The sequence below is a fragment of the Pimephales promelas genome, chromosome 10 (assembly GCF_988280905.1).
Source record: "Pimephales promelas chromosome 10, fPimPro1.hap1.1, whole genome shotgun sequence".
Taxonomy (NCBI): Eukaryota; Metazoa; Chordata; class Actinopteri; order Cypriniformes; family Leuciscidae; genus Pimephales; species Pimephales promelas.
In genome coordinates this window covers 25,984,807-26,003,676 of record NC_142778.1, presented here as the reverse complement: position 1 = coordinate 26,003,676, position 18,870 = coordinate 25,984,807, and the positions used below count along the sequence as shown (strand labels likewise).

The 18,870-nt window shown below is 36.3% G+C and overlaps 1 protein-coding gene across 1 annotated transcript in view; it reads right to left on the bottom strand.

Annotated features, from left to right (window-relative positions):
• Window positions 1-18,870, bottom strand: part of cdh13 (cadherin 13, H-cadherin (heart)) — a 369,140-nt gene that overhangs the window by 217,844 nt on the left and 132,426 nt on the right. The window contains exon 3 of the mRNA XM_089116363.1: window positions 11,707-11,918. Within this exon, the coding sequence (XP_088972489.1) occupies window positions 11,707-11,918 (212 nt within the window). The remainder of the gene's footprint in view (window positions 1-11,706; window positions 11,919-18,870) is intronic.

The following is an 18,870-nucleotide window of genomic DNA, read 5'->3' as shown; positions in this document are numbered from 1 at the left end:
TCTGTACGATTTTTGTATATTTTTGAAATACTTTTCTTATGCTCACCAAGACTGCATTTATTTGAACAAAAAATACAGCACAAACAGTGATATTTTGAATTAAGAACATTTAAATATACTGTATATAGATTTTTTTTTTATTTAAAGTGTTTTCTATTTTAATACTTTTTAAAATGTAATTTATTCTTATGACAAAGCTGAATTTTCAGCATCATTATTCCAGTCTTCAATCACATGATCCTTCAGAAATCATTCTAATATGCATATTTGGTGCATGCACTGTAAAAAAATATTGATGGTTTCACTTAAAAAAGTAAGTAACCTGGTTGCCTTAAAATTTTAAGTTCATTGAACTGGAAAAAGTGAGTTAATACAATGAAGTAGATTAATTTAACCATCAGAAACTCAAAATAATAAGTTATCTCAACTAAATAAATTATTATAAAGTTGATTTGACAAAAGAAAATATGTTGTGACAACAAATCTTGCAAATATTTTTTTGAGTGTGAGAAACATTTGTTATTATCATGCTGCTTAAAAAAAAAAATCAGGATTCTTAAAATGAACCGAGTTGAGCATTTATGTAAAATAGAAAACTAGTCTAACATTGCACAGTAAATGTCTTTATTGTCTTATTTTTTTAAGAAAAAGAAAAATTATTGACCTCAAATTTGTATTATATCTCATATTTTATTATATCTCTGAGTATCTCATACAATAATAATAAACAAAAAATTTCTTTAAGACTTAAAATATCAAAACTATAAAAATATAAAATATTACTTATCTGTTGCTTTTAATGTCAGATCAGGATAAAAAAATACTTCTTAATTAGCCTTGTTTGCTATTTTTCAGGAAAACTTTATAAAAAAAATGCTGAATGCACTTGAGAAGCAACACTACATGAAACATTAGACTAGTTTTCCTAGGTCGTATCTTGAATATGAAGTGCATCTTGTCTGTTAAATCAATAAATACAAATGTTAACTTGTTTACTCTTACAATAAGTGTAGGGGGTGGCATTTATATTAAAGATAAATTTTCTGAAAATCTTAGTCTTTCTGAAGTCTTAATATATGTAGTGCTGCTTCCCAAGTAAATTGATCTTGTTTCAATATTTTTTTTGACATTTAACTGGAAAAATAAAAGAATTTATTTTTTATTTTTATTTTTTTGCTCAAAGTGGCTAGAGTTATTGAATGTGCCAGTCAAGCAGGCAACTGCCATTGAAATGAATGGGAATGCAAACAGATCATTGTTACAGGACATTACAGACCACCTGTTTCCCAACAGGAAACCAGTCATAATTCATAAACATTATAAAGTTTTGGTATCATAAAAAATAAAATACAATTTGAGCTGACTACAGTACAGCATTAAATATGAATGGCCAAATGCAAAGATAAAATTAAAGTACATTAGCAAATCACATAAGAACCTAAATGGCCCTTCTTGGTCTGACCGGACAGAATATCCCATTTGCGAAATGGATACATCACACCACCATCTCTAGGAACAGCCTGGGCTATTAATGTGAGGAAGAGTGTATTGAGCACTTCTCAGCCTGATATCAAGATTTATGTATGGCGTATTTCAGGATATTTCCCAGCAAAAAAATTAAACATTTATCATAAATCCCAAAGGATAAGTCTTAATAGTTTTTCATTTTAGTAATAAAAATCTGTTCTTCAAATGATTCATTACAGGCTCCTGTTGTTCTGATGTCATTAGCAGATACATGCCACTGTTTCTCTTCAAAAACTCCCTTTATTTAGGGAATTACTTTCACCATCCTGCTGTCATGCGAAAAAACAACAACAAAAAAACACAGATGTTAATTCAATTATCAGAGAAAATGTGGTATTAATAGTCATAATTTGTTTAATAGTGAAACGAATTCAAACGAATCCTGATCTCTGCGTGTTCAGAAAAGCTTTAGATACCTTGTTTTGCTTCACGAAAGCAGCCTTTCAGCTGAGGACACGGCGACAGAACGCCACCATAAAGATCCCAGCATGCATCTGAACTCATTACAACAGTCAACCTATCTGAGCTGCATTATAAGACAGGACGAGGGGGGAGGGAGAGAGAATGTCACCTAGTAGCAACTGGAAAACAACAGCTACAGTGAACACATACAGAGTTCGTCAAGGCTGAAAAACCTCAAACGATGCACTTTTTGCCAATCCAGTCATTGTTATGCTTCTATTTCCATTTCTAGCTATTTCTATTTGTGTTTGTTTATCTCTCTGTCTCTTTTGCTCCTCTCCTCCAAAGTCCAAACAACTAAACAAGTATACTCTACACAGACAGAGAGATACCCTTGACACGCTATTTATTGTGCCCTGCTCGTATGTCACTTTTTGTTGGGAAATGGTTGGGGTCCGGTCACAAACTTTCCATTTACTTCGGAAGCACAGAGCGTTCTGTCCTTGCTGTATGTCTTTGGCCAGGCGTAGCAGGAGTGGAATGATGGGGGAATGAGAGAGGCTGAAGATTCAGTGTCGCTGGAGCTCAAAGGCTGTCAGGATGACGGAGCGTACAAAGGTGGAATGGAACGAAGGGAATGAAGTCATTTATTTGTTTGCGTTGCTCTGACAAAGCATTCATGGCTAGGTAATGCTTCGCATCATAACCTGGCTATATCCGATACCCCACTCTCAGAGATGGAGCAAACTAATCTGTTTATGTGTATACTGCGCTACCTCTGAATGTGATTCATTCAATAAGAATCTGATCAATTCGTTTTACATTAGTTTTTAGTCTTTTGTTATTGAAGGAAGTTTTGGGAACACTTTACTTGAAGGGGTGCGCATAAGACTGACATGACACCTTCATAACCATGACAAGACATATGTCATGAATATGAAATTTACAACTGTCATCAAGTGTCTTTTTCTCTCAATAATGACATTTTGAATGCAAATATGACATTGTTTAAGATGTCTTTGTTATGACATCTTGACATAAACCAATACATCATAACCTGTCAGTGTCTTTGTCATGACAACTTGAAATAAAATTAAGTTAAACTGTTATGTGGTTGGCTTTGACATTGGCTGTCATCATGAGGCCATTATAACTGTTGTGAATATTTTTCGTGACCTCTCAAACAATATCATATTTACATTAAAGAGCCCCTATCATGGATTTTTGAAAATGACTGTTCATATGGTGTGGAATATAGCTCTAAGGGAATGAAAAAATCCTGTAAAGATTTATATCTGAAAGTGCACCGTATATAAAGTTATCGTCTTTCAAAAGTGAGTCTATGAAATGAATTGTTTTTGAAACGAGTCATTAGCTGGTTCGTAGTGACGTAGATACATACTGGCCGCGCCCAGTTACTGCGCGTGCAGACGGAAGTGTAAACTTGAAGTCTACACATTCAAATACTTCATCATAGCATCATGTCGAGAAGACGCTGTGTTCTACAATGCAAAGATAGTTCAGACACTTTGTTTTCATTTACCAGGGACGAGCATGTGAAGAATCGGTGGTTAGAGTTCATATTTGCATCGATACCACAACAGTATAGCCCGATTGTGATAACGTTCAAAAACATAAATGAATTCAAATGTGGATTCGCAAGCAGTTGTTCAGTAACTTGCTTACCCAGTGTATATGGATCAGCTTCCTCCTTCGAATCACAACCTGTAAGTATTATTAATAATTGTTGCTTTTTTTGGGTTTTGAACCGTTTTGTTGCGTCGGGGCGCGAGGCAGTATGTGTGTGCGCGTGTATCTGTGTGTGTGTGTGTAAGTTACGCTCAGCGCAGCTTCTAGGTCTCCAATGTCAATTTTTTTTAAATATGTGAAACGTTTGTCGCTGTCATTGGAGTTGTCATAAAGAATAGATCGTCTTGTAGTACTGCAGTGCTTTATCAATATGTTTATGCGTTATGCTAACAAACAATAACTGACTGGGTCTGTCATCAGACCAATCACCGCCGATTAGCGTCACGCAAAGGAGTGGTTTGGAAAAATGAGTCGTTGTACGAATCATTGAGTCGGTGAGCAAATAAGTTAAAAATAAATGCATATTATAAGACAAATAAAGTGTGTTTTTTTTTATCCTTGCATGCATGTTAAACTGTTTTTGGGAACTCCTAAAACAAAAATAGGAACATTTCAAATGCTATGATAGGGGCTCTTTAAAAATGTCATAACTGAGCGAATGACACTTAAGCGAGTTGTCACAGACATGCATAAAACTTCCTTCAAATTCATTACATATCATGTCATGATTATGAAGTTGTCATGTTAGTCTTATGCTCAAGTTTAAACAGTTTTTTCTCTTATCTTTTAGTTTACATTTTTTTACTTAACCAATCACAACAAATAAATAAATAAATAAAATGAGCAGGGTTATCATTTATTTGTAAAGTTTTGAATTACCTGGCTTTTCAAAAAAAAAAAAAAGTGGCAACAAGTCTTAAAGAGTGAGTCACTTAGTCTTTCATTTAATATGCTCATATGTCTAATTGACTCAGAAATAATCAAGTCATTAAATCATTAATTCAAATGATTCATCCAGCAACCCGGTGTTGCTCAGAAGCGTGCGATAGCTCTGCTGCTGATTCTTTTTATAGCCATTTTAATTCTTGGAACAAAAATAGACAAAGTAACTTGCAGTGTTGTGTCTAAAATGTCAGTTTTGACATTGAACTGAACAATCTCAAATGTCATGTTCCTTAAAGGGATAGTTCACCAAAAAGAGAAATTATGTCATCATTAACCCTTGTGTTTATATAGCTCTCTTTCTTCTGCATAGAACACAAAAGAAGATCCCAACTTGTGTTACAAAGAAAAAATAAGTAATTTGGAACGACATGAGGCACTGTAAATCTCATTTTAGGGTCAACAATCCCATTAAAATAGGTGTATTGTAGCATTAAAACTAAGAATTTGAAACTCATAATCATATCTGCATCACCTCCAGAGATTGATAAAGTTACTATATGTCCTTCAGCCACTCTATTGACACCTTTAACGAATCCAGCACAGCATCATAGCAGTCCCTTTGTGAAATTCACCTTGACTGAGAGCACATTTCCAAGAGAAAGTAAGCAATATGTTCTCCCATAATAAGGGGAGTTTGTGTTATTCTTATCCACTGTACACAGTAAGAAGCATAAGTGACAGAGTGACGGGTATTACGGTGAAGATGAAACATCTCCGTCAACTCATCGACTCTCCGCGGTGAGCGATAGGGGGAACGAGAGAGACTGATGGAACTTTAAGAACCTTGTCTGTTAGAAAAATGAAGGTCTACATTGAGGTTATTGATGAACTCCTATCCCACTCTTCACCCTCCACATTTTCAAGGACAGAATAACGCACCGAATCGCTCCTGTTGTATGCGTTTTCCACACCTTTCCTCTGCCACTGATGAACACTGTTGGCTGGAGCGTGCTGACAAGCTGAAAAGAAGATCAAGTCATGAAACTTTAATGTTTCCTGTTCATAAATTACAGAGGTACAATCCTCCCTGCTTTGGCTTTCTCCGCTCTGAGAGCTAGTTTGAGCTCTCATTAATAACTGAAACAGGGGGGGGCTTAAAGATTAGTGGCATACGAATCCCAGCCGTGGAGTACATTGCACCACTGAGCTGCATTGAGGATTATGTTTTTTGAAATTATTCCCACCATTTAGCAAATAAATTATGTGTGTTAAGCAGTTTTAATATGTTTTAGCTTATTTTCAATCCGACGGGCTCATGGTCACCTCATTGCGTGGAACTGAACCAGCAAAATGTAGGTGAACATTTCTGAGCCTCAACCATGACAGTGCACCACCTGCCTTTTCTGGACAAAAACTGCAACACAAGCAACTTCTAAATCACTAAATGACCTGCTGGCTTATAGGAAATCCAGGTTGATGTGTGACCTGGGTCATGTCCTCCTAACTCCTACAGCCATGTTTCCATTTTACTGTAACAAATAAATAAAGAAATGTTTTAATTAATTAAAAATGATAATAAAAAATACAATAAAAAATGTGTATACTAATATAAATTGGTTAATTATGCTCTAACACCAAGAACCTTTCCAGTCTTAGTAACAGTGCAGAAAAAAAATAAAAATAAAAAATAAAATGAAATCAAATCCCTCAATTTGTTTTTCCGTAGTCATCAAAACTCATCATTTATTTAAACACAGAGTGGACAGAGGCACCATGTCCTTGTCAGTTCATGCCATTCTGCTGCTGACTGTCATATTGGGATATATCATTTCTCATTTTCAACTTCTCATTTATCCAGATGGAGAGATGAGTCAGAGTGCCAGACAGAAACCCGTGGGTTTGCATTGCAGATGATATACCTGCAGTGATTCATCCCAGCATTCCTGTGCAGCCCCACATTCTCACATTATTCACATTCTCATTCTTCTTCTTCTCCTCTTAGCAGGGTAAGAAACTTAACACTCATAAAGTACCACTAACTATGACACAAGAATATTACATTACTACCACCGGTCAAGGCTAAAGACACCAGAAAGGCCAATAAAAAACACAGATTTCAGACCTGTAACCTTATGACTGGGTCATCGTTTTCTTTAAAATAAATGAAAAACTGACTGTGAAAGAGAAAAGCCAATATAATTACCCCTCAAGCCATCAGTTTTTCAATAGATTACATATTGAAAAGTAAAAACCTTTTCGAGATATTGAAGCCAAAAAATTATCCTTAATTTTGGGTAACACTTTATTTTGATAGTCCACTTTAGACATTCTACTAACTATAAGTAACTTTTCAACTACATGTCAACTAACTGTCATTAGAGTATTAGTAGACTGTCTTCTTAATATCTGCTAACACTTTATTTTGTTGGTCCCCCAACAGACATTCAACTGACTATAAGTAACTTGGCGACTACAAGTAAACTTATTCACCTAATAACCTAAGAGACAGTCTACTATAATACACTAATACTCTATTGAGAGTAAGTTGACATGAAGTTGAAAAGTTATTTAATTAGTAGAATGTCTGTGACTATCGAAATAAAGTGTAATCATTTATTCATTTTTCACTACATTTGGTGGTTCCACAAGGAAAAAAAAAACCCTTTCTATTCACACATAGAAACGCAAGGGAGGAAAACAAATCATGAAATTAATTCAAATATTGATCCTCTGTAAAATATTAAATTATAGCTTGAATTCTCACTTTTCTCATAAGGCCTTCACTTTACCCTTGCTGTGCTTGAACAGCAGCTAGAATTACATCACGCCAGTCTCTGGAGAAGACGGGGGCCTTTTCCATTTCCACTTGCACTTATCAATAATCAAAATCCAATAAAATGGGCATTAAGTCAAATATGGCATCAATAAGAAGCGCTTCCCTTCGGCATGCGCAAGCTGATGCGTGGTCTTCTGCTGGGAACAAACCAGTGGGTTGGTGCAAGGTTTATTTTTGAAGGCTTAGCCTGACTGTGATTACACGATGCATGATCCATAATGACCCTGCTTCCCGCCTCAGCCTCTTCACACACCACTGTTCTCCCCGAGCTCTCTCACGTAGCAATCACTTCACACATGCTATACATCTCATCTGAGGGTATAATTCCCAGTTTATCATCTCAAAGAGGTAGGAGCTAGGTGCTTTTCATTCACTATGGCACTATGTTAAAGGAGTAGTTCACTTTTAAAAAAAAACTTTTGCTGATAATTTACTCACCCCCATGTCATCTAAGATGTCCACGTCTTTCTTACTTCAGTCGAAAAGAAATTAAGTTTTTGGATGAAAACATTCCAGGATTTTCTCCATATAATGGACTTCATTGGGAACCAAACGGTTCAAGGTCCAAATGAGAGTTTCAGTGCAGCTTCAAAGGGCTTTAAACGACACCAGACGATGAATAAGGGTCTTACCTGGGACCCTTCGAGTCATGACTCGAAAAAAGATTTGTTCATTTTGACGAACGAGTTTGAACAGGAGAGTTACAAACGCCCATGACAGAACAGAGCAATGCGAGCATTTGTGCTTATAAAACTTAAACTTTTTTATTTATTTTTGAAATGAGCGATCGTTTCGCTAGATAAGACACATATTTATCGTCTGGTGTCGTTTAAAGCCCTTTGAAGCTGCACTGAAACGGTCATTTGGACCTTGAACCGTTTGGTTCCCATTGAAGTCCATTATATGGAGAAAATCCTGGAATGTTTTCATCAAAAACTATCATTTCTTTTCGATTGAAGAAAGAAAGACATGGACATCTTGGATGACATGGGGGTGAGGAAATTATCAGCAAGAGTTCTTTTTAAAAGTGAACTACTCCTTTAAGTTAAGTATGAATGAAATGATGTATCCTTACGGGAAAAAAAAAAAAACATACTTTTACTAGGGATTTCAATTAATCGATAATACATTTAATCGCTTAAACTTGTCGATCATCGATTAAGCAGGATCATGCCCAAAAAAACGCAAAACATGTAAGCGAGCGCACTGGTGTGGTGAAGTGTTGAGTCCCACTGACACAGTTGTTTGAGACTATTTTACACCTTAACCATGACTATAAGATTGTGTGTGCATTCGCAGCCTTTTGTTTTGTGCAAATGTAAGTTGTATTAGTTTATTTTGTGTACGCCTATCTTGGATGCATTTGGTTAAGAATTGACGTGATCTTTCACGCTCAGCTCAAACGACAATGCACGACTAATCATGACTATTGGGACTGTCATATTACACAAGATAAAGAGAATAATATTATAATAAAACATTGTGAATTATTTGGGTTTAGATGCCATGTCGCATTGTTCCAGGAAGAGCACGTCCACCACAACATGAGCCATTCTGAATGGCACGTAACTTAGTTTAAGTTCACTTGTGCATTCACGTTATTTTGTGCAGATATAATTTTGTAATATTATGTTTATTTAGTATATACCTGATTAATATCAAATAGGATGCGTTTCTTTGAGTTAAATAAATGCTAGCAAAGTGCTAAGGCCGTGTGTCCACCAAAGCGTTTTGTTTTATGTTTTCAATTGTTTTCAATGGGAGCGCCGCGTTTTTTAAACGGCATGAGCGTACCGAGGCGCTGAGCGTTTTTTTCACGCTGAAGCGCCGAGCGCCCGGTGTTTTTACTGGTCGCTGGCAGTTGAAAAATGTTCAACTTTGGATAAAACGCAGCGCTAATCACTGTCACTTTTTACCCAGCCGTCCAATCACAGTGGAGGAGGGGCGAGACTAATACCACACCGACCAACTGTCAACATTCAATCTGCTGCGGATAATCTGTATCATAGCAACGAAACGTCTCAACTGAAAAAAAAAACCGCTGCGCTGCCAAAACGCTCTCAAGCGCCCAAAGCACGGCGTCTTCAGCAGAGCGTCTGGCGTTTTCAGCTGGCTAAAAACACTTTGGTGGACACACGGCCTAAATGTTTATTCATTCAGCGAGCGCCGCTCAAGCAGAATGCACGACTAATAATAACGATGGTTAATTTGGGACTGTCATATTACATAACATGAGAAGACTATTTTATTAAATGGTTGTGAATTTATTGGGTTTAGTAGCCCACCACACGACCACAACAGTCGCACATTCTGACAAGCACACATCTGAGGCGGCGTTGGTGACAGATTAATTAATTGAATTTGTCAATCACATCAAAACATTTTACAATCCTACTAACCCTTTATTTACATTAAAAACCATTCTTATTAATTTGGTGACGAACATGCTGTTTGCCATTAATGCTAATGATTAAACGATTAATTGATCGTTAATTTAAACGAAGCTCTATCATTGGAATTTGTAAAAATTGACATCCCTAACACTTACTGTACATACTACATACACTATAGAGGTGTAACGATATTTGAACCAAACTGAAAAACCACGATACTGAACTCACGATTCGAATCGCGATACTCTCATTGCGTACCGAACACACCCCACCGCCTGCTACCCCGGCCCCTCCCAGCCCGGCTTAAGGGACCTCATGTCTTATGTGTACAGTACACAACGAATTCAGTTTTGTAGCCTAACCGCCAGCAAGGTGTAATCTTTCAAATTCTGTCTATTTGATCACGAAATTCAAACAATAAATGGCGTTTTGGCACTCTTTGATGTGGCGTGACAGATCGCTGTGCGCGATCTGCGCGCAAATAAACACAATCATTTATGCCTCAGTTACAGAATGGACACCTGAAGGTATGTTTAAAGATACAGTATACACTCTAAAAAAAGGTTCTTCAGCGGTTCTTCAGGGGTTCTTTGCGGTGGTCATGGTGCTATATAGCACCACTGCCATTTAAAGAACCAGTTAAGCCCAGTTTGGTTCTTCAGCGGTTCTTCAGTGGTTCTCTGGGGTGGTTAATGGCACCTCTATGGCACCTCTTATGGTTCTACATAGCACCATATGACAAAGTTAAAGTGTTTCCCCTATGATTACAAGCCAATGAACCACTTTTAGTGCTATTTAGCATCATTTTTTAGAGTGTTCTTACTGAAAGGTATCATAACTCATGTAATCGCTCAATCAGTGTTTCAGCAGTGGAAAGACGTCAATAAAACTGCATAGCTTGTCACTAGCACTACTCAACAGGCAAGTGATTCAGTGTTTTTAATAAAATAAACACCACTTAAATTGGCAAAATTTTTCCCCCTTAATAAGAAAAGTTAATTTCTGACATGTGAAATATGTGGCTGTTCTCACAGGGACAATGACAGGACCTGATGGGTAATTTCCAGTCTGAGCTGGAGTCTGCCAATATGATGGAAGTAAAGACACACAGTCTGACGCATGCATCCAGTTCTGAGATAAGAGAATCATGGGTGTCCAGACATCTGATGTCTCCAGCATAGAACACCATTTAAAATGACATGATTAAAAAGGTATCAGTTACCTAACGTAACCTCGGTTCTCTCTAGAATAGGTTCTCTCGTATTGTGTAAGTTAGCTTGCGCTACAGGAAAGATTCATCTTTTCAGATATTGAAGCCAAAAAATTGCGCAAACACGAGTGCATCGATATTAACTACCAGCTATATACATTGTGCTAATCTCGAAAATCCAGCTGAATTCTAATAATAACTTAGCTCTCCTTATTAGATAGGCTCCTTGCATGCTGGTTAATAACTTTTTTTAAAGCTGGTTCTCAGACATTGACAGCGCTGTGTTGGACTGATTTGTGCAGCAGCGGAGTTCCATAAGGGGGAGAGAGAGCGCGGCGGGACTAGCTTTTGCACGGCACACTCGCAAGGTCTATCGTTCTCTCCCTCTCTGCCATTAAGTTACTTTAAAGTTACTTTAAGTAACTTTTCAACTACATGTCAACTAACTCTCATTAGAGTATTAGTAGACTGTCAGTAGACTGTTAGGTTATGGTTAGGTGTTAGGCTTTGGGTTAGGAGAATAAGTTTACTTGTATTCGCCAAGTTATAGTCAGTTGAATGTCTGTTGGGGGACCAACAAAATAAAGTGTTAGCAGATATTAAGAAGACAGTCCACTACAACTCTAATGACAGTTAGTTGACATGTACTTGCAAAGTTACTTATAGTTTAATAGAATGTCTAAAGTGGACTATCAAAATAAAGTGTTACCCAAAATTAAGGAGAATTTTTTGGCTTCAATATCTCGAAAAGATTAATCTTTCCCATAGCGTAAGCAAACTTATGCAATACGAGAACCTCTCGTAAGAGAACTTTTACAAAACACACACACACATACAGTATACAAAATGAAAGAAACTCTTACCCTGAGTGTCTGAGGAGATCTGGATGGTGCTCCCATTATGGTCACTTGTGCCATGTCATCGACATTAACATTGACACCATGGATAAACATGACGTCTCCGCTATCAATCACGTCTTTTCTTGGAACCAGATTCAGGTTCTCGTCTATTAGGAAGTTAGGGTTCGATACTTCAAACTCCACACCCTCATTTCCAGCGCAGTCGTCAAACACCACTGCAAAAAAACACACAAAGATGTTTACCTGTTAGTTTAAGAGAAATAAACACATGAAATAGTGATATTGAGCCAAGTCGATATACAGTATATTATATATCGCCATATAGATGAAAAGAATTGTTAAAGGATAGCATTAACCACGGATAGTATTGTTAGGATTCATTCACAAGTCACCTAGTATCACTTCCACTGCAGAAATTGTCAAGAAATGGCTACATCTCATGTGGTTGATGGCAAAACGGACTTGCTGTTGCAGAAAACGTCCCTGAAAAGGTGACTATGCCTGAAGAAGCTATCCCAAAGCTCATTCATCCATGGGCCAAAAGCAGGTAATACATAAAATAGCCTATGGCTCATTCATCAATGTATATAAACGTGAAATACAGAACTTTAACTCTCAGTAATATCGACCCCACTTTCATCTTCACCAATCAGGTCTGACCGAGGAAGATACCACCACATCGGGCCAGCTTATCCCCTCTGATCGTGTCCGTCTCCATCTTATCTCAATGCTCCATGCCTCGCTTTCACTCTTTTCGTCCTCTGTGACATATTCATCCTCCCATTTCCTTTCCTCATCTCTCTTTCCCTCATCCATAACTCTTCTTTTTCTTCCTTTTACCACCCTCTTTGACACTCTAAGTTATGTTCTTGTTACTCAAGGTGACCTGGGCAGAGTTGATGTGAAATGGACAGCATGAACCAAATCTTCAATATATTTTCTTATGGTAGCTAATTATCCATGGAAATTTAACCCCAACATATTAAATGCCTGTATATTATGCATTATGTTCTGACAGAATATTTTTCCGCATTCAAACTTATGAATAAAAAAAAAAATAATAATCAAAAATTTAATAAAAAACAAATGCATCTATTATTGTGATGGCAAAGCTGAAATTTCAACAGTCTTTACTAAACTTTTGTGTCACATGATGCTTCAGAAATCATTTTAATATGATTTTTTTATTATTATTTAATAAAAGTAACATTTCTTATTTATGTTGAAAATGGCTGGGCTGCTCAATAGTTTTCTGGAAACTATTTCTTTCCCACAATTATTTGAGGAATATAATAGTTTGTAACATTATAAATGTCTACTGTTACTTTTGCCTGGGTCAAAGTATTTCTAAAACAGCAAGGCTCACAGTCAGCAGTGGTGAGAATTTACCGAGGAGAGACAAATCACAAACTGACAGGGTGTTGGGAGCCCAAGGCTCATTAATTTCATGAGTGTAACAAAGGGTACCTGGTCCAAGCCAACAGAGGGTCTACTGAGGCACAAGTCACACAAAATTGTAATGATTGTTATGGAAGGAATGTTTCACATCACACAGGACATACTGTGTATGGGGCTCTGTAACCGTAGACCAGTCAGAGTGCCTATGACGATGACCCCTGTCCACCGTCGAAAGCCCCTACAATGGGTACACGAGCATTGGATTTTTCAGCAAGTGATTTTTTTTTCCACTTTTAGCAAGATAATCCACCCTGCCACACTGCACGCATTGTTTAGGAATGGTTTGAGGAACATGATGAAGAGTTCAAGGTGTTGTCCTGCCCTCCAACAGCATGCAGGTGGTCATAACTTTTTGACTCATCAGTGTTCAAATACAAAGGCATAAACTTAAAAAAAAAATCTTCAGATTCAGGTTTTAAACCTTGAGTATTTAAAAAAAGTCTTTAAACCTAAAGTTTTTTTTTTTTTTTTTATTCAATTACATCCACAAAAGCTTAAGTGAGAACTTTAACCGACTACAGCACCGTTTAAATACACCATTTAAATGCATTCAATGAAGATTTCATTTGAGTAAGTGAGCTGGAACAGGGCCAGTAACATTATTTTGCATTCACTCAAAAATTGCATTTCCGTTCAAACTGACTGATGTGGCAACATCAGCTCCACAAAAAAGAGGTGTTTAGCATGACACGTTAATAATGAATGCCTTGGTGACCAATTAGCTTAATTGCTTACCAGTCTTGATATACGTTTCGCACTGCAGGCTGCCAAAAGTGAAGGAAAAAATAAATAAAATCAACACCTCACACTTGTGTATCAGCAACATTCATGACTGCTCTTTCCTCTCCAAAACTGCTATCTAGATTAGCTATAGCCCCCGTATGATTGGCAGGTGTCATCCAAGTCTGTAAATCTGTAAATCTGTAAATCTAAATCTATCTGTGTTTGTTCTTCATTACAATTGGTCAGTTTTGTTCAAGTCACATGAACCTATCGGTGCCCATATTGGGAATATTGGCCCTTTGTTGACAGTGACAGTGGATTTGTATCACTGTAGGGTGGTTGTGTAGGCTACACAAACTGCCAACACACATTTATGTTAAGACTAATCTCTAATCTCCGAAATTACATATTCCTTTTTCCTTGAAAAAAAAACCACCCTTGCCTCATTTATTATATGCGGTTCTAGAAATATGCGAATTAGCTCCGCCTCCATTCACTCCCACCAGAGTGGTTGAAGATCACACATTAACGTGATTGGTTACAAGGTAGTTTGTGACATCAGAAACACCAGCGATTTCAAACCACGTTTCTGAAACTGCACATGGTTTGTCTTAGAGCCTATTTAAAAACAGCACATAGACAAAAATAACACTAAAAACTTGATTTTCACCACAGGTGGACTTCAATTACAACAGTGTAACTGTACGGTGACGCATTGCTGCCACATACATATTATTTTTTCCCCTCAATTATGTCGTAATAACGAGATCTTATGTCGTTAAAACGACATATTTTCTCGTTATAATGACATAATATCTCGTTTTAACGAAATTAATCTCATTTTAACGACATAATATCTCGTTTTAACGACATAAATATCTCATTATAACGACAAAAATATCTCGTTATTTCGACATGCATATTACAATGTCCCCTTATTATGTTGAAATAACGAGATATTTATGTCGTTATAACGAGATATTTGTCGTTAAAACAAGATATTTATGTTGTTAAAACTAGATATTAGGTCGTTATAACGAGATATTTATGTCGTTAAAACGAGATCTTATGTCGTTAAAACGAGATATTATGTTATTATGTCGTTAAAACGTCATTTTAACGACATAAGATCTTGTTATTACGACATAATTGAGGGTAAAAAAATAATATGTATGTGGCAGCAATGCGTCACCGTATAACTGTACTTCTTACCAGTTAACTTTTGATTTCTTGTGTGTAGTTAATTTTTGTATTGTTTTGTGTGTAGAGGTAAATATTTAAAGTGGTAGAGGTTGGCCGTGGTTATCCTGTACTGATGTGTCCATGGAGTGCTGTGCTTTTGCCTTGCTTTCACAAGTGTGTGTTGTGGGTATTGACTGTGAGTTAGAAATCTCTGCTGGCCTTCTGCCTCTTTATTTCTTTTCTTTCATTATTGTACCTGTGGATTTGTATGCTTTTTGGTTTCGTCTTTGTGCTGTGACTGAGACCTTGTGTGAAGTTTCGAATAGATTGACTGTTTTTCTTCACTATTTGTATGCTTGATTAAAGTGATATTTTAATATATTTTTTGTCCCCATCTCCATGCTCACCCTGCCTTTGGCAATGAACCTGCATGCCCTTGCACAGGGCTGTTATTTCCCGGTATATTCCGGGTGGCGTAGTCGATTATGGGATTACTGTTTCCTTTGTTACTTTGTAACCTTTCCTATACCTGACCACTCTTGCCACATTCAGATAAAAAAATGTACTACTCAGGCAAACAGGTGTAGGTGCAAGACGAAGATACTGTCTTGTTCTCTCACTTATATATTCACCACCGTATTGTACAGTGCATACTCAAGCGAGGATTGCGGTGATGCTAACAGCGTTAGCACAGTATGACCACAGAGCTTTTCACATATCGTTTCCGCTAATTGAATTGAGGCAGAATCAGTAATGTGACACCCTATCGATAACCTCCACGAACACAGGTGATGAAACTGCAAATAATCGAATCAAGAGTCACTTTATTGCCTGCGAAAGCATCTGTTTCCATTGAAAGAGATCATTTAAGAATGCAGAGAAGAGTCTCTTAATGTCTTTCAAGCGAGTTCACTTTTTGTGTGTAATTTTTTGCACTGCAAGCGATCAGGACACCCACAGAATAACACGAATAACGACACTGCAGTTTACAGTAAGTGTCCACTTGAAACTTAAAGTAGACCAAAATCAAGCCATGTGTAGGTTCAAGAGGGGGAGGCTCTTTCCAGAAAGCAGGGGCTGAGGTAGGAAATTATGTGTTTGTTTTTTTTTTTGTTTTTTCGGCGAAGTTGAGATTGTAATTTTTTCCTTGCCATGATGTATATCTGAGTGAAACGGCTTCTGAAATTAGAAAAAAAAATGTAGGGCAGGGCTTGATTTCGTCCTTCGGGAATTGATTGGATCGTTGGAGGTTGGGTGTTGTAAACAAAATGGAGGCAGATTTGAATGTGATTCTCTGAGAGGCGGTTCACCGATAGCTGCAACCTCATCGGATCTGGTCACATTCCACGTGACCGAAATACAAGAGAGGTCGTTTTGATGGGGGAGGGAAGGGTAATGTCTTTGATTAAAGATTATAAGGGTACAGATTTTTTAAAAAATAATGAAGTGCACAGATAAATAATTTATAATAAAAACTATTATAAAAAGAAGATTTGTCAAATTTGATTTCATGCCGACTTTAAGGAAATACTCAAAAATATGTTTACGGTGAGAGATGCAAACAGGCAATTAGCATATTCAAGAAGCATTCACTTTATATTTTAATGCTATTCAAAATCTACCATAGTGAAAGAAATTCAATCAGAAACCAATGTGATATAAAATGTTGAATTGCCTTTGCTGATTCAAAAATAAAAAATGTTATTTTCCTTTAAGAAGGGGGATGGGGGTTGGGGTTAAAAAATCATTTACAATTGTGTGAGAAAAATTGTCATGATGGTATTATCAAGATGTGGATAAATTAAATAACTTTCAAAATGCTAAATTAAAACTGCTTTTATTTTTTTTATTTTTCATTGTACTAAAACTAAATACTGTATGCACATATTTGCATCATGATGTTTCTATTTTCTGTATAATAGGTTATTGTTTTTTGGGGGTTTTTGTTTTTTCAAATCCACTTTTATACTAGAGTGTTATTATTTTTTACTCAAACTAAAACAAGAAAAGTGAAATAAACTTAAAATAACTTTAAATGTAAAAGTAAAGATTTATTTAAAATTAAAAAAAAATGTATTACTTATTTTCAGTTAGTTTAACTTCATGTGCTAAAATAAACAAAAATTAAAATAAAAAAGTATAAACCTTTAAATAATAATAAAAATAAAGCAAAAATAGAACTAAATCACTAAAATGTAAATTAAAAATAAAATGGAAAATGACTTACAACTTATAACAATATGACTTACAACTTATAACAATACAAGATTACAGTAGCCTAGACAAACCTCAAGAAAAAACAATACATTTCCATTAAAATTCTTAGCATTTTTCACGATAAATATTGTACTGAAAACATCTTTACAGAGAACAATGCCTTAAAATCATCCAATTCTTCTTATACAACTATATATATATTTACTTTTAAACTAACATATTCAGATATAAGTTTAGCATGAGCAGGATGAAGATGTATCAGTCAACGTGTCATTATTGGAAATACTTTGAAACATTTACAAATGTAGTTGCTTATCTGCCTGGATAAACTTTTACAGAATGTATAAATGACTTTTGATATAATTTGTATTAATATATAAACACCCAGACCCGAGTTTGCAGCGGTGTTAGCAAAATGTGCTTCGAAGAGTTGTATGAAAACGCCTTGAGACATATTGAAGACCATGTGTGGTGTGGTCAAACACATACACACTCCCCTAACTACATGTCCAGCATGTGACAAAAAGACACAGAATCACCAGGGGAAACAGATCATTCCAGATTATTTTCTTTCCGGCTTTTCCATACAGTTTCTCATAATCATCAACGGCTGTAGCACCCCTCAGCTGCTGTGAGCACTACAGTCAATCTCTCACACTCTGAGTGTGATGTGTGCTGGGGTTAAGACACTGGGAGAGGCAGACTGAGGGTCTTAATGAGCTCCCGTGTTCATGTCTCTCTCCAGGCCCCAGGGACGGTAGCAGTGCGGTGTGTGCCACTGTTGTGTGCTGAGATCTGCTCTTGCACCTCGCCTGTAATGAGTTCAGTCTGTCTGTCAAACTACCCAACAATCACTGTTATTGTTGTATCATCAACAGCAGAATTGGAGAGCTCAAAGGAACACATGTGTGCTGTAATTATACTCTCAGCTTTGTTTTTTCCCTATAGCCTTTTAACTTGTTCATGTGTGTTTTTGTTGTTGGTTTCTATCCTAAATGTCCACCCTTAAGCAATTCTTTCTCTTACTCATCTCAGGCTCGCTGTTTCTCCTCCTCTCTCGTCTAAATCTCACAAGCCCTTTGACAAATTGTGGTATGTGACTGCTAGTGTAACAATAGCCATCCATCTTAGGTCAGACAGTTAAAATAGGGACTTGGGAAAATAAAATAATACTCACTGGCACCTCAATGGGTGTATATCATAGGCAAGTGTCACCTTTGTTTATTTAACCATAGATATTTCTAACCGGCCATGAAACAATATTTCATATCAGTTAAAAAAAATATATATTTATATTAAAATTAGGGCTGTGCAATGATTAATTGCATCCAAAATAAAAGTGTTAACATGATATTTGTGTATGTGTACTATGTATAATTATTTTGTATATATGAATACATACATGTATATATTTAAGAAATATTTGCATATACATACTGTAATATATATATTATGTATAAATAACCATTTTTTTCTTATATATACATGCACGTGTGCATTTATATATACAAAATAATTATACACAGTACACACATATATTATGTAAACACTAACTGTTATTTTGGATGCGATTAATCATTGCACAGC